Raw genomic sequence first — 15,215 nt, 5'->3', positions numbered from 1 at the left:
TGAGATTACTAAGCGACCCACCCTTGTGCTTAAAAACAGTTGCAGAAAGCTATTCCAATGTTGAACATCACTTTGAGCACAAGCTTCTTCAGACAGACCTGGAAAATGGCCGAGTTACATGCCGTTGGTAAGATAGACCATCTTCAGTTTGTATCAAAGTATTTCAGTTGTACGACTGTAAAAACACTCATGGTTCGACTCAGCAGTGCCAGAGTGACTGTGATTACGCCACTCCCTAAAGTTTTGATTGGATAAGCAGGAAATGTACCCGCTGTGATTGGTTTAAAGGATGTTACAATCATGTACAATCCTGTAATATGTCAATACACTTGTTTTCCCATTATGAATCTCTTGAGTTTTCAAGCATTACCGGGGAAAAACATGTGAGGGAATGGCGCGCTTTGCCTTGAGCAAGAAAGGAAATGAACGGAACTAGGGGTGGCCAACTTCATTAGTCTAAATTTAGAGCAAAAAAGCGGAGATTTTCAATGAAGATGCTGGGTGTACGCGTAATTCTCAGTCGCTATCCTAGCTGTCCTGTCGCAACAGCCGCTTGCAATCTCCTTCATCCCCACGAGTGATGCCGCCGAGCACGCAGACATACAGTCAATTCAAAAAATGTGGTCGTCGACCAACTCAACTACGCGACTGGACCAAAAGGAACTCTGGGTAGCAATCATTGAAGCCGAGTTGACTAATAATAATTTTATCTGACTAGTTATGCCTGGTTTAAAGCACGAACCTTTGTAGGCGAGGGGGAAGTGTTGAAGGAGACGTTTTTTTGAATGCCTTCATATTTTCGAAATTGTGAACTGAATCATAACTACTTTGTTTTTCTTTCCCTAAACCCAAAGACATGCATTTGATGGATTGTTTCTCGCCATTATTATCTTATTACTAGCGGGAACAATTAATTCAGAACGAATATTTAACAGCTTCAGTGTTTTTTACCCATATTCCTTTCGGTCCAGCCGCGTAGGCTTGAGCCGGTCGACGACAACGTTTTTTGAATTGACTGCTGTATGTTGGATAGCTTCCTAACCTCCAACCTCCCATTCAACGAACTTATAAATATACCTCGGGGGGGGGGGGGGGGGGGGGGGGGGGGAAATGCGCATAACCTAAAAGGATAAACTTGAAATCTTTTATATTTTGCTTACTTTATATACAATCATTGCAGGAACGAAGAAAAAGTAGAAATCAATGCAGATTTGATTGTCGGCTGTGATGGAGCATATTCTACTATCAGAAAAGAAATGATGAGAAAACCAAGGTTCGTTCCTTTGCATTAGACCACTTTATTGAACTCAGGAAAACTGTCATATGACATCCAAGCATTGATGGACATTGATAGTTATTTACTAAAAACACTGACGATCATTTCTGCTTGGTGAATTACAGATTTGATTACAGTCAAACCTATATCCCTCACGGATACAAAGAGTTACGCGTGCGACCCACCCAAGATGGCCAGGTATCTATCTCAGGGGTTTCCATATCTTCAATCGTATGGAGCTTTTACATTGCTGGGGTTATAGGCCTCAAGTGTGATGACATTTTATACCTTCCCTTCTAGGACCCTTTTCGGTAGCTTTTTTTTTTAAAGCTAATTTTCACTATTCTCTACTTGCGCATACCGACAATGCTTTGCGCCTTAGGGGGTAACCAAGGAAAACAAAATGGCGTCTCAAAACGTCTTAGTATCACGGAACATGCTGCAAGTTTGAAGAGTTGCTGCAATATGAGTTAAAGATGTGATTCAGTTTCTTGAAGCAAATTTTTTTTTTTTTTTTTTTTTTTTTTGCGAGAAAAATTTGCTTAAAGAAACAGAAATCACATCCTTAATAACTATCCAAGCAGCAAAAACGAGTTGGCTTGCTTGTTTGATAAGTTGATGCACGTTGCTGTCTACCTAAGTTTTTTTCAACCTTTTTTCAGAATTTTCCGAATCGATTGTAATTTATTTTACTTAATAAAAAAACGTCGAATTAAAAACTACCGTGCGGTCTGTAATATGATAATGAGAAGTTTTTCTAAATACCACGAGGAGAATCATTCATGTTCTTTGCCCAGGAAAGACAAACCTGACAAACTAAAAGAAATTATAGCTATACAACAATTTCAAAAAAGATTGAATACTGCATACTGCATAGTGAATAGTGCATTCCAAGACCAAAGGGCATTGTGGGTCATAGTGGCATTGTCTAAAGTAGAATTAATAATAATTATTTATTCTATTTTTAGTGTATTCCATCTGAAGCAATATACTAACTACATGTAGAGACTTACTTGCTGTATACACTCAATTGAAGAATCGTTGTCGGGTTCAGAAACATAGAACATAGAAGCTGAAACCGAAATAGCACATGGAAAGTAAATAAGCTAAGCGGCTTCGTCTACGCTGCAACCTATAAAAATGCGAAGCCAAACGGCTCTCAAACGCAGGTCTTCTGAATACGCGTTTGGTATTCTAAACCGAATGCATGGATGGCGCAAATGAATACATTATAATATGATTATGTCATTTCCCATGTGCCATTTCGGTCTCCGCTTTTATGTTCTATGTTTCTGAACCCGACAACGATTCTTCAATTGAGTATATTTACTTTTTTATTTCAAATTAACGAGACCCACAATGCACTTCGGTCTCGGAATGCACTATTCAGTATGCAGTATTCAGTATTCAACCTTTTTTGAAATAGCTGTATATAGAGAAAATACCTAAGATCGATTAGCTGTTTCAAGGCAGCATTTTCAGACCGAGATTGCTTGCTTAACTTTTGATTTTGAATAATTATTAGGAATAGGTAATCACTCTTCCTAAAAAATAAAAATAAAAATACATAATATTAAGATTTAAAAAAAAAAAAAAGAAAAATTTAAATTTAATCTGGATACGCGATATACGATAGGATATACGAACACACGACAAAAATTAAAAAATAAATAAATAATCGACTCTACTTTGCCATACCCCCGAGACATCCGCAGAGCTGAGGCGGCGTATGGACTTCGGACCTGACGGCGATTAAATCCTTCTGCCCTTGGGTGTACGAATTACGCAAGAAAATGTTCTAGCCGAAGCATCAGGGGAGAGACCAGCCGGCCCCCAGACCATATCGGCTAATCCCTTGCATCTCTGCCACGCACGGAATCGGTTGAAAATATATTGTTAAAAAGTCTAGTCTATCCGGTGCATTGTTTTCTCCGCCATTGTTGTGCAAATTTCATGGAACCGTGGCCCAGTGGAAAAAACTTGGGTATTCATTCAATGACTGAGTCAAGCCCGCTTGAGGGAAGTTAGTAACAGGATGGGTGACCAGAAACGGATGCCTACTTAATTTTTTTCTTTTTTTCTTTTTTGCAATTTTTTGAATCTTTCAATTGATTACAATTTATTTTGTTGAGAAATCCTCGAAAATTAAAAAAACTGCCGGAAAGAAATCCGAGGAGAATCGCCGTAAGTTTCTTTACAAAATAGAATACTTTTAATTGGTTAGAATTCGTTCTGGTTGACAAATCATCGAAAATTATACTAAACTAGAACTCAGTCCTAATCTGCAAACTGCTCGCGCAGTGCTTATCGTTCAACATGTAGCAACTCGTCTAACATGCAAAAACTCTTTTCTTATTTGCAACAACTAGTCTAAAACGCAGCAACTCCGCTTCTAACTAGCAGCAAGTAAGGTTTTTTATTGGTAGCAACTCGTCTAGCTTGCTGCATGTTCCTTATGGACCACGGCCTTATGAGCCAACGTACAAAACAACGTTAGTCTCTTTCTATGAAAGAATGCCAACTGGAAAGATCTTGTTACCCAACATCGTATCTATCAATCTTTTGGTATCCCTTGAAAACAACATCATCTTCGTGTGCAACACCACACAATTCACCTTGGGTGCATGCGACGCCACAGCCGTTATTGAATTGACTTTGACAAAATATTTGGTCTTGACGGCCACGTCTTTTGTCCTTTTTTGTCCAATATTTATTAAGCTGATTTCGAGCCAATAAACACCTTACGAGCTATCTCAAGTACAATAGAGCTTTATTATGCACAGTGAGTATAATAATTTGGTTTTCTTTTAGTTTGCAATTGAGAAAAACTACTTTCACATTTGGCCCAGAGACACGTTCTTGTTGATTGCCACTCCTAATCCAGTAAGTGACTTAACTTTTTTTAAACTGGACTGCTGAAATTAAGCTGTTGCCCTACGGAATAGCTTTCCCTCCAACCAGCAGGTTGCTTGCATATCTCAAGGTATGCTACGAGAAAGCATTACATTACTATTTAATCCAACAGAAGAAATTAAACCAAAAAGAATATTCAACGGCTTCCTGTATTCTGATTGGTCGTACAATAGTCTTGTACTAAGTACCGTACTAATAATATAAATTAGCATTGCCAACTTGTGTACTTTGTAAGAACGCGCGCGCTCATTGGTTAATTGGAGGTGAATATTGTACGATATTCACCTCTGAATCTCGGAATATTGAGTCGGCAACAAAATGGCATCTGCCGGCAATTGTTTTGAAAAAATGAAAGTAAATGCCATTCCTATCAATAGTAAAATGGCGACGAAGTATGGCCTAAAAATGTTTTGGTAAAAGTTTTGCTAAAAGTTTTGCGAGAATTTGTCACGCAAACTAAAAGTTTTTTGTTTGTTTGTTTTTATTGAATTATTGTATATGAAAATAAGTTACTCTGTACACAAGTTGGTATATGCTAAAACAATTATTCGCCTCAGGCTCAGTGAATATGGAGAATATTTACCTCGCCGCAAGACTCGCGACAGTGTATATCGACAGTTTTTTAGGAATTCTTTACCGTTGATACTGCGTACAGTATTTGATTGTCGACTTTCTTTTGCTCATTCACAGGATTATTCATTTACCTGCACCCTTTTTGCTCCATTCGACCAGTTTGACAAAATCACCAATAAGGTAAAATATTCCAATATTTTTCACACTGACAGAAAAGTTTTAGCCTTTGTCTATTGAATTATCACTGCCGCCTGCCGTGTGTAGTATGTTGTCTTAAAATAAATTTGAAAGTTGTGCAACAAAATTTGACAAAAACGTTTTTTTATCATCGATTTTTCTGCGGATTTTACGCGCTAGAAAGATGCATGCGTTCCAAAAAATCTAAAGTCCCACTCAGTTTGCTCGGGGAAAATGTATTTTGTGCGTTCACCGTTTAATAGCAGTTTTAATTTAATTTTGAATACGATTGTTTTTTTGTTTTTTGTTTTTAGAAAGGACTTCAAGAGTTTTTTTCAAGAGAATTTCCGGATTTTATGGAATTAGTTGGAGAGTAAGTAAAACTATTTTTTGCATCTTTACCTTGGGCGTAATGTTTTCCCATTTAAGACCTCGTCTCATTCCCTTAGTATTATTCTTTTAGTTCAGACGTAATGTTTTCCCATTTAAGACCTCGTCTCATTCCCTTAGTATTATTCTTTTACTTCACACGTAATGTTTTCCCATTTAAGAACTCGTATCATTCCCTTAGTATTATTCTTTGATTTCAGACGTAATGTTTTCCCATTTAAGACCTCGTGTTATTCCCTTAGTATTATTCTTTTACTTCAGACGTAATGTTTTCCCATTTAAGACCTCGTCTCATTCCCTTAGTATTATTCTTTTACTTCAGACGTAATGTTTTCCCATTTAGGACCTCGTCTCATTCCCTTGAGAAAAATATTCTTTGTTTGAGTCGTATCCTTACCATGCATGTGTCTTTTTATGTGCAACCATTAAACAAAGAAATGATACTCTAGGGAATGACAAGTGGTCTGAAATGGGGGGAAGTTACGCCCAAGGTAAAGAGTTCTATTCTCAAAAAAGCTTTTCATCTTTCTTTTTTTTCTTTTTTTTTTTTTGGTTTTAGCTACTAAAATTAATCAACGCATCGTCCCTAAAAAAATCTTATAAAAGGACTCCAAAGCGCATGAAGAGAAAACGAGGGTGCCAAGTCTAACATTTTCTGCATGGATTTTTAAATTATTAAAAAAGGAAACAATTTTGGTTCATGCAAAATTTCTAATATTTTTTTATGATGTCTATTCACAGAGATGATTTGGCAGAGGACTTTTTCAATAACCCAACAGGAACGATGGTCTCTATCAAGGTGCCTTGATCATATTCGATCTTTTTTTTTATTCCTTGTTGCATGTTCTGAGTTCTTGCTTGGGAATTGTCTTTAAGGTGTTTAGCTAAATGTCACTGCATTGGTAAACTAAATTTACAATTTATGATAACCCTATGTCAAAGAAATATCTTGAGCCCAGAGGTTGTTTCAGGGTTCGATCTGTGAGTCAGCCGTGTCCTGACTTATATCAGCCCAGAGGTTGTCTCAGAGTTCTATCTTTTAGTTAGCTTTAATCAGTTAAGAGGCTGTTTAAATGTGCATCATGACATCAAGGGTAAATGCGCACTACTTATATTGAAACACGTCGTGCTTTTCGATCGTTTTTATTCCCTAAACGAGCTCAGTCAAATTCAATCTTTTTCCGCACTTTATCAAATGTCTTCTCTTTGTAGTGCAAGCCGTACCACGTGAAGGACAAGGCAGTGATCATGGGTGATGCTGCTCATGCTATGGTGCCATTTTATGGACAAGGAATGAACTGCGTAAGTAAAGCATTGCCAGACCTGAAAAATAAATGTTTGACTCCCGTACTGTACTGTTACGTACTTTACCCAAGTTTTGATCAGTTTTCATCTGCATTACTAGTATATACTTATTTCCATAAAGTTGGTCACCAAAAACCCAAAAAGCTGATATCACTGAGGATCATGGGAAACAATTCATTTCAAACAAGTAAAGCTTTTTTGATACAATAGCAGCTAGAGGATGCTCAGGAGAGGTGAGACTGTAACCGGTAAAAGATCTCAAATCCATCAACAGTTATCAAGCGGTTGAAACATGTAAAATGTATCTGCCCATAATCCCTGTCGGCCTCAGCTTTATAGCTTTTCAGGTGACTAACTTTATTGAAATAAGTATATAACCTAGCAATGTTTCATAAAGGATTAAAACTGTCACGCACTGAAGACTAATATTATACACCCAGTTTAACCAACAGGGGATATGACAACAAGCAAGGGTATTGGCAACGTGTCTTGATATTGCAACTATCTATCTTGTCATGTACTGGCGTTCTAATAACTAATTACGCTTGCGTTCCTATATTTCTTAAAAAGAAAAGATAATATCCCATGCATATCATTAATTTAATGTCAAGATTTTAATAATAATAATGATAATAATAATAATTACATGTTTTACCAGGGTAAGCTCGTCAGCAAACAGCTGTTATCAAGGAGCGCCCTGGGGAAATTTAAATTGATAGCAGCCATTCCTTTCTAGGGTTTTGAAGATTGTATCATTTTTGATGAGCTTCTCGAAAAACACAACAACGACATTGGTAAGTCTAAAAAATGTCTCGGGCGTTTCCATGACTTTCCATGGACACGCGCCCTTGAAGCATTTGTGGTTTCTGATGGAAAAACTTAGCCCTATTTTCTCGTGATGGCAAATTGTATGATTTGGCTCTTGTGATAGAGAATTCGATTCGCTGTAATTGCTTATATAGAAATTTGAAGTTTATATTTTGGCTTGCGAATATCTTTCTTGGGCTTACGTGTTCTCCCTATTTTCTAGGAGCTGCCTTGGCTGACTATTCTGAAGTAAGGAATCCTGATGCTGAAGCAATCTGTGACTTGGCAATGTACAACTACGTCGAGGTAACTCGTTGGAATCACATGCATAATAGAACGGAACATGCAGTACTCGTGAGAGGGATCTTATGATGGTTGTGATGTTGTTGGTTGTTGTGGTTGTGAAGATGATGATGGTGGTGGCAGTGGCGGTGGGGTTGGTGATGATCATGATCATGATGAAGATGATATTCACATAAACTTATAAATAGATCTGCTATCTTGTTCACTAGCACTTGTACATTTACTATTTTATGTGGCTGTCGACTCTAAAGTTTTTACTATTTCGACAGCCACGCACACCCAAACTTGATTGTTATTATTTGATTGGTTTATTTTAATTTAATTGTATATTTGTATCTCTTTTCTATATACTTGAATATTGTAAATAAGTGTGTGAATAAATAAAAGTCTAAAGTCTGATGATGATGGTGCGTATCGATGATGATGATGATGAAGACGATAATGATAGTGATGATGGTGATGATCGATGGAAATGATGATATTAAAAGTGATGGTGAAAACTGATGATGATAATGGTATATAATGATGGTGGTTATGCATAATGCGCCAATTTATTTTGAATTAGATATGTGAGATCTTATTATTTTTCTTTATTTTACCTCTTTCAGTTGCGATCATCCGTCAACTCTACTCTCTTCTTAACCAAAAGGAAATTCTACAGTTTTCTTCATAAGTTGATGCCCAACACCATCATTCCACTCTACACCATGGTAAGAGGGGGCCATAAGAAGTGGTTAAGTTGTAGACTTAGAACATCTTTATCACTCTTTACTGTGGCGGATTTAGGGGGGGGGGGGGGTTCATTGGGTGCAAATGAATCCCCCCCCCCCCCCCCTTGGTACCTTGGATCTTTTATATTTTTTTAAATAAATAAATAAAAGTATGGCACTAACTCATGAGATTTAATATGAAATGGGACTGGTGGATAGATTATCCTTATCAGGAGCGCCCCTAGCTAGGCCAGTGATGTGCCTCATGGGAAAAATGATGATGCAAGAGAACGTTATTGGTTGTGCCAAGATTTGCAAAAATGAACCCCCCTCTTAAAGTCCTGGATCCGCCACTGCTTTTCACTGTTACACGCTGATCGAGACAAATGTCGCAACAGGGAAATAGGGCAATACAGAGGAAATTTTCTCGATTCAGATTGGCTAACATTTTCTCTCAGAGCAGTTGGGTATTATCCTACAAAAGCTATTCTTTCTTTTTTATTCGTTTCTAAATAATGAGGATACATTTTCCTTGAAGGTGACGTTTTCGAGGATTCCTTATCACGCTGTCATCAAGAGGAACAGCTACCAAGACAAGGTAGAGATCTATATACACTAAATACTGAATTTACTAATCTTCAAAGGAGAACTGAAAATATTGTTGATGTTCGGCCCCACAAAAATATGCTTTAAAAAGTCCGTCTAATAGTGTCCTTTGTTCCTTGGGAAATAGAATGACTCGAACACACGCGTTTAATCTACTGCGCGCAAAATTGCCAACGATCGCAATAAACTGTTAGGCCGATGTCAAATATAGTAGCACGAGTAGCGCAGTTGGCTAGAGCGCCGCTTTCAGAGCTAGGAGTCCATGGGTTAACCGATCCTCAGCTACAGAATCTCCACGCTGTAAACATGTTTCGGTAAAGCTGTTCCCTCTTTTAGCCAGGGCCTTAAAACTTAACATTCCTTAACAATTTCAAATGTCAAACAAGCGTAAATATACATGATCTTTCATCCAATCCACTGTCATTGTGTATAGTTTGGTATGTTATATAATTAATCATAAGTCCGACAATTAATTTTCTTTTCATTTATTATAGATTGTCAACGCAGCTTTCCTCCTTCTCATGCTTGCTGTTGCAATTGGCAGCCTCGCCAAAATTTTGGACCTGGCTTAGCTTCACTGTAAAATAGTTTTAGTTTTTAGCGATTAGTATTAAAGGACTTTAGCTTTGTGTCTAGACTTTCCCCTGTGAGCAAAGAAACAAAGAAAAGAAATGACTTTTTGATATGAATTTTAGGCGTAGTTTCTTTTTATATTTGTGCAAGCACATCAATGTTTTAACTGCTAAGTCGTATTCTTAGTAATATAAAGCAAAAATAGATACACTTTGATTGGTAGCCATGTAATGTAAACAAAATTAAATTTATTATTAAAGACGTGAATTTTGTGTTTCATCAGTTGGGGTTACCCAACTGTCAGTTAAATCTACTAATTTTTCAGCCGAATGTCAGTTATCTGTAATGGTTTAAAGAGAGCTGGCCATAATATTAACCAAAATAATGGAATATCAGTTAACTGTTAGAGTGCACGCACTAAAACCGTGAACATTAAATAGTACTAATTAGTACTATTTCATACAGAAATATCAAATTTATCACTATTTAGTACAAAAACTAGTATTTGTTAGTATTGTACTCTTAGTTCAGTGCTCAATGACACATTGCACTTTGATTATTACCGTATCGCGATTGATCTATGTCGGACCTTTATCACACGGCGGCCATGTTTATTCTCATTAATGAAAACTTTGGTGAAACCAACATGGCGGCCGCGTGAAAAAGGCCCATGTTGATTAATATTAAATATTTATGACTTATTAGATTTTGACGTACGGCTTTATATTGGCGGGTCTTTGGGAGAAAATATCGCTAACGTTGTAAGAATACATTTTTGCATGGAATTCCACTGTAAAAAGCCCCACGAGAAAACAGAAAGGAAAAATAGAGCCAGTGTGACAGCGGTAATGCACTAGTCAATTGAAACCCCCGCCCCCCGACCCCCGCGGCTAGCGGGGCACTGAACGGGGACGTGACGCGTTTTTGATGTGCTTTTAAGAGCATGATTGCACTGGGGGCACGGGGATTTAACGAATGGTTTTCTCAACGGAGAATCGAGCGGGGATTTCAACGCTCGTTTGAATATGTAAGGACCTGGAAACAAGAGGTCGGCCATCTTGAAAAACACCAAGAAGGCGTTGTGATTCCAATCACAGGCATTCCGTAGCCTAGTACAGAGCAGTATGTTCTACACAAAACACATGCGCAAACAAACTTATAGCAGTTTCTACCTATACACTTTTACACTGAGCTCCACTCTGATAAGAACCTTTCTTAAAATTGTAGCCTTAATAGGTTGGAGGGTTCTTAAAGTGAAAATTTTAGCCTATATTAAACAGGCTCTTAAAAAAACCAGGTTCTTATACGTGGGTTTTGTTCGGCCGTTTCGGTCAGTTCGAATGTAGAATCAGATCATGATTAATCTATTAAAACTACTGCTTCGCAATATTTACAAGCATTGTTCATTTTCAATTTAATACCATTAAATTCTCAGCTGACTAGACGTAAACCTAAACGTTTTCGCACGATTTGATGTTTAGAGCCCATGAAAATATTGAGCATTGAATATTTAGTGCATGGAACACACAACAATTGGCTCTGTGTAGCACAAGAATTTGGAGTTGGCGTGAAATGTGTTTCTTGTTGACTACTAAACCAAAATAACGGGGCCACAATTGCGAGGGTTTTAACAGTGAATGTGCCCCCGACTACCGGGGAAAATGTCTGATTTTAACACCACTCAAATGTTAAATTCCCCGGTATTTCGCGGGGGTCGGGGGTCGGGGTTTCAATTGACTAGTGCATAAAACAATTATAGAGAGTTTAATACCCCATTCACACCTAAATGCGTTTAGTTAAACTATGTTTTCATTAGGGAAAAAAATGAGAAACTTGAAACCTACAATATATATTAATGAAACTTTCTAAAATATTGTCAGAGCAAGACAAAGGATAGTTTACATGCATTATTTCACGAAATATTGTGCTGGGTTCGTAGATAGTTTTCCAAACCTGTTTAGTTAAACCAGTTTTAAACATGTTTAAGCCTTGGTGTGAATGGGGTATAATATTCTCGTTTACGGCACTACGTGAAACATCAGTTGTATATTGACCATTGACCATCAAGAAATTCTTTAAAATTAGTGAAAAGGAATCGCAAAAATCTCCAAGTAGTAGATCAACAAAAGAATGCTTGTCTTTGTCGAGAAGGTTTGCAAAAGGTAAAGTGAAATAGGGAAACGATGAAAACGTGGCCACTATTCCAGCGCGCACACTTACTGCGCATATCTACATCGAGGGATAAAAAATCAATATCGATGATATTTGTTTATCGTTATTATGGTAACGGTGAATCATCGCAAACTCCCATCCCTTTACAGCATGACATGTTGTAAGCGAGTATCTGATCGATCAGTCTAATTTAAAGCGAAATATTTGTCTCCGGCATAAGGCGGCTGTCGCGGCTGCGCAGGAGTCTTCATTAACAAGGCATCTATTGATGGTTGGGCTCCCTGTGGTTTAGTCACGCATGCCCCAGGGACGAGAGACTGAAAATGGCGGCGGTTTCTGAAAAACCCAAACAGAAGAGAATAGCGATAATTGGTGGTGGTTTGGTGAGTTATTTTCCTCATTTCTTCTTGTCAATGCAAATAATTAATACCTTCTGCATGTTTGCATGGATGCTAGATAAGTTGTCATGGACGTTGTCATAACTTTTTTCCTTTCTTTCTTTCTCTTGTCTTACATAACGCAGCACATGTGCGCACATGTAGAGTTCTTTACAAGCTTTGTTGTTTTATTATTGATTACTGGTTGAAAAAATGTTCATCAACTCTTGATGCTGCCGTATAACCTGCAGTTTAAGCTTATCATCTATTTTATGGCTTATCAAATGTTTTGCTTGCTTACACGCTTAAAAAAATAAGCAGTCGGTGACTGTATCGTGGCTACCGTTATAGCGAAGAACAATGTGGATATAAATATATATGTAAAGAGTAGTTTGTTGGACTGAAGACACATGATCCAAATATTAAGTATTTTTGATTTGACAGAATGACAACACAAAGAAAAAAACACAATTATAATTAAATTGCATTTACGGAACAGAGAACAACGAAGTACTATTAATATCGAAGGATAAACCTTGACAACACATAACATATATGGAAACTGGACAGTTCGAAGCCAAACTTTCAGAGAGAAAGAAGATTTTGTCGAAATTCCCCTTGTTCTCAGTGATTCTGTCCCCCAAGAGCCTACAAGCTGTGACATCATTATGAAATAGAGCAATTAGAAGCTAGAATTTTACAGTGTTCCCCTTTAAACCCCCCTTACACACAGTCATAGAATTATACTTGGAAAAAATTCGGGTAAGGTCAATTTTCTTCACTAGAGTTATAGAATTTCATTTATTTGTTTTGTATTTATTTATTTCATCACAATTGAGTTGGAAAATAAATAAATAAGCAAACAAGTGTGATGAGGGGAAGGCAAATGGACTCTGAGGTTCCAGTAGTGATGCCCGACCCCACAAAATGCTGGTATTGCCTTAAAGAATAAACACTTAGAAGCTTTATATTGATCCAATACTTATTTCATTTTGTTAGGTTGGGTCACTGAATGCCATCTATTTTGCTAAACGTGGTTTCAAAGTGGATTTGTATGAGTCCAGAAAAGGTATTTATCTGCAAAAATTGGCACTTGCCAGCCAACTGCTGGTCCTCTTGACTGGTTACAGTGACCAGTCTCTACTGCTCAGTCTGATATGACCAGTCATCATGTCTGGCTATACATGTAGTCCAGTCCTGAACTCCCTTGTGGTCCACTCCCCTTTGGAGCAGAAAGAACGAAAGGGAGTCCAAGACTGGACTAGTAGGACTGTTGAGTATCCAATATTTTTAGCCTTCATCTGAAAATTATTTTATTTTCTGATATGACCAGTCATCATGTCTGGCTATACATGTAGTCCAGTCCTGAACTCCCTTGTGGTCCACTCCCCTTTGGAGCAGAAAGAACGAAAGGGAGTCCAGGACTGGACTAGTTGGACTGTTGAGTATCCAATATTTTTAGCCTACATCTGAAAATTATTTTATTATTATTTTACGAGTTAAAAACTGATAATATTATGTACACGTATATTTTATTAAAATTATATAAAGAGGAAAGTAAGCAAACTTGAGTTAAAAAAAAGCTAAAGCCAAGAAAAGAGAAGTTATGTTACAGGAAATCATGTGAATATTAAGCCCTTTGATTGGTTGACAGATCCTCGCTCTCAGGAATTTGTCCAAGGTCGAAGCATCAACCTTGCATTATCTGTTAGAGGCATTGAATCATTGAAGGCTGTCGGTGCTCATGGACCTGTGAGTATATTAACTGTCTGTTCTTGGATAGTTTGAGAAAATATTAATTTTATTTTCTTATCACATACAGTCAATGTCATTAAACGTTGTCCACCGAAAAAAGACATTTAGACATTTACACATTTAGACATTTATACACATTTACACATTTACACATTTAGACTAAAAGATATATCACGTGTTTCCTCAAACGTTCTGTCATCTTATCCTCACTAAATGGTCGGGGCATTCTCGATTTTCGATTCACGAGTTGAATTTTACATTTAAAGTTCAGGCTCACTTTAGTCAAAATGTCAAAATGTGTAAATGTGTAAATGTGTATAAATGTGTAAATGTGTAAATGTGTAAATGTGTAAATGTGTAAATGTGTAAATGTGTAAATGTGTAAATGTGTAAATGTGTAAATGTGTAAATGTGTAAATGTGTAAATGTGTAAATGTGTAAATGTGTAAATGTGTAAATGTGTAAATGTGTAAATGTGTAAATGTGTAAATGTGTAAATGTGTAAATGTTTTTTTTCAGTGGACAACGTTAATGACATTGACTGCATGTGGTATCAATTTTTCTTTTCTCTTTTCTTATTATATTCATCTCAGAAGAACTTAACAAATAAAACTCAAATAATGTATTTCTTATCTTTAATATTTAACTTGTTCTTTTGCTTTCATTCAGACAATTGCAAACAATGTACAAATAAAATGAAATGGCTACAAAACAAACATAATAATATTTTAAATGGGTCCCTGTGTTGTGAATGACAACTCCTCAGCTAACAGCTTTACTTTAATTTTGTTATTGTAGATGGTAGAGGGTGGTATACCTATGTATGCTCGTATGATTCATCCAAGAAATGGGAAAAAATATGCCATTCCTTATGGAAAGAAAGACCAGGTATATTTGTATATAATAATAATAATTGTTCTTGCATTAACTTCTAAACTTGTTTCCAAATTCTAATCAGACTGCTTTATGCACAGCTCATTTGAGTATTAGTAATACTCATTAGTATGTATTTCCCTGGAGGCTTCTTTTTCTCCTTTTTTTTGGGGGGGGGGGGGGAGGGGGAGGAGGGAGAAAAAAAGAATCTTATGAACGGATCTGTAAATTATTTGATTTACAGTAACTAGTCCATGGTTGTGAACGAAAAAACCGGTTTTGAAACTGGATTTTTTAATTGAACACCTCTTCACATGACAACCAAAAAGTCTGCTGTAAGATTTCTGAGACCTCATTACTAGAGAGCATATCCTCTTACCAGTCTCGAACCCTGAGTCGTCACTT

The 15,215-nt window shown here is 37.0% G+C and overlaps 3 protein-coding genes across 4 annotated transcripts in view; all 3 read left to right on the top strand.

The window, feature by feature from the left end:
- Nucleotides 1-15,215, top strand: part of LOC116304775 (kynurenine 3-monooxygenase) — a 44,887-nt gene that overhangs the window by 4,879 nt on the left and 24,793 nt on the right. The window contains exons 1-4 of one of the 2 annotated variants that reach the window (XM_089027707.1): nucleotides 12,114-12,188; nucleotides 13,182-13,251; nucleotides 13,837-13,934; nucleotides 14,736-14,825. In XM_089027707.1, coding sequence (XP_088883833.1) covers nucleotides 12,129-12,188; nucleotides 13,182-13,251; nucleotides 13,837-13,934; nucleotides 14,736-14,825 — 318 coding nt within the window. In that variant the 5' untranslated portion in view covers nucleotides 12,114-12,128. Of the gene's footprint in view, nucleotides 1-39; nucleotides 128-1,180; nucleotides 1,274-12,113; nucleotides 12,189-13,181; nucleotides 13,252-13,836; nucleotides 13,935-14,735; nucleotides 14,826-15,215 lie in introns of those variants that run through there. The other variant, XM_089027708.1, reaches the window with a different exon arrangement.
- On the top strand, nucleotides 1,324-4,999 carry LOC148912397 (kynurenine 3-monooxygenase-like). Its single transcript, XM_089027545.1, has 4 exons — nucleotides 1,324-1,334; nucleotides 1,402-1,474; nucleotides 4,088-4,159; nucleotides 4,880-4,999. The coding sequence occupies exons 1-4, from the start codon at nucleotides 1,324-1,326 to the stop codon at nucleotides 4,997-4,999; spliced, it is 276 nt and encodes a 91-aa protein (XP_088883671.1).
- On the top strand, nucleotides 6,412-9,719 carry LOC116304778 (kynurenine 3-monooxygenase-like). The gene is made up of 7 exons (XM_089027544.1): nucleotides 6,412-6,423; nucleotides 6,542-6,631; nucleotides 7,371-7,428; nucleotides 7,665-7,795; nucleotides 8,353-8,454; nucleotides 8,993-9,052; nucleotides 9,555-9,719. The coding sequence occupies exons 1-7, from the start codon at nucleotides 6,412-6,414 to the stop codon at nucleotides 9,630-9,632; spliced, it is 531 nt and encodes a 176-aa protein (XP_088883670.1). The 3' UTR covers nucleotides 9,633-9,719.

Source organism: Actinia tenebrosa, unplaced genomic scaffold, assembly GCF_029948245.1.
Source record: "Actinia tenebrosa isolate PJP-AT-01 unplaced genomic scaffold, QUT_ActTen_1.0 PGA_scaffold11__36_contigs__length_13525064, whole genome shotgun sequence".
Taxonomy (NCBI): domain Eukaryota; kingdom Metazoa; phylum Cnidaria; class Anthozoa; order Actiniaria; family Actiniidae; genus Actinia; species Actinia tenebrosa.
Note: the sequence above shows the minus strand (reverse complement) of the source record. Positions and strands in the feature narration are given on the sequence as shown.

Excerpts from the sequence above, each read along its gene's own strand:
- LOC148912397 (XM_089027545.1), top strand. Across the intron at positions 1,475-4,087 it reads GACCCACCCAAGATGGCCAG|TTTGCAATTGAGAAAAACTA; the intron begins GTATCTATCTCA and ends GTTTTCTTTTAG. Across the intron at positions 4,160-4,879 it reads TGATTGCCACTCCTAATCCA|GATTATTCATTTACCTGCAC; the intron begins GTAAGTGACTTA and ends GCTCATTCACAG.
- LOC116304778 (XM_089027544.1), top strand. Across the intron at positions 7,429-7,664 it reads AAAACACAACAACGACATTG|GAGCTGCCTTGGCTGACTAT; the intron begins GTAAGTCTAAAA and ends CCTATTTTCTAG. Across the intron at positions 8,455-8,992 it reads TCATTCCACTCTACACCATG|GTGACGTTTTCGAGGATTCC; the intron begins GTAAGAGGGGGC and ends TTTTCCTTGAAG.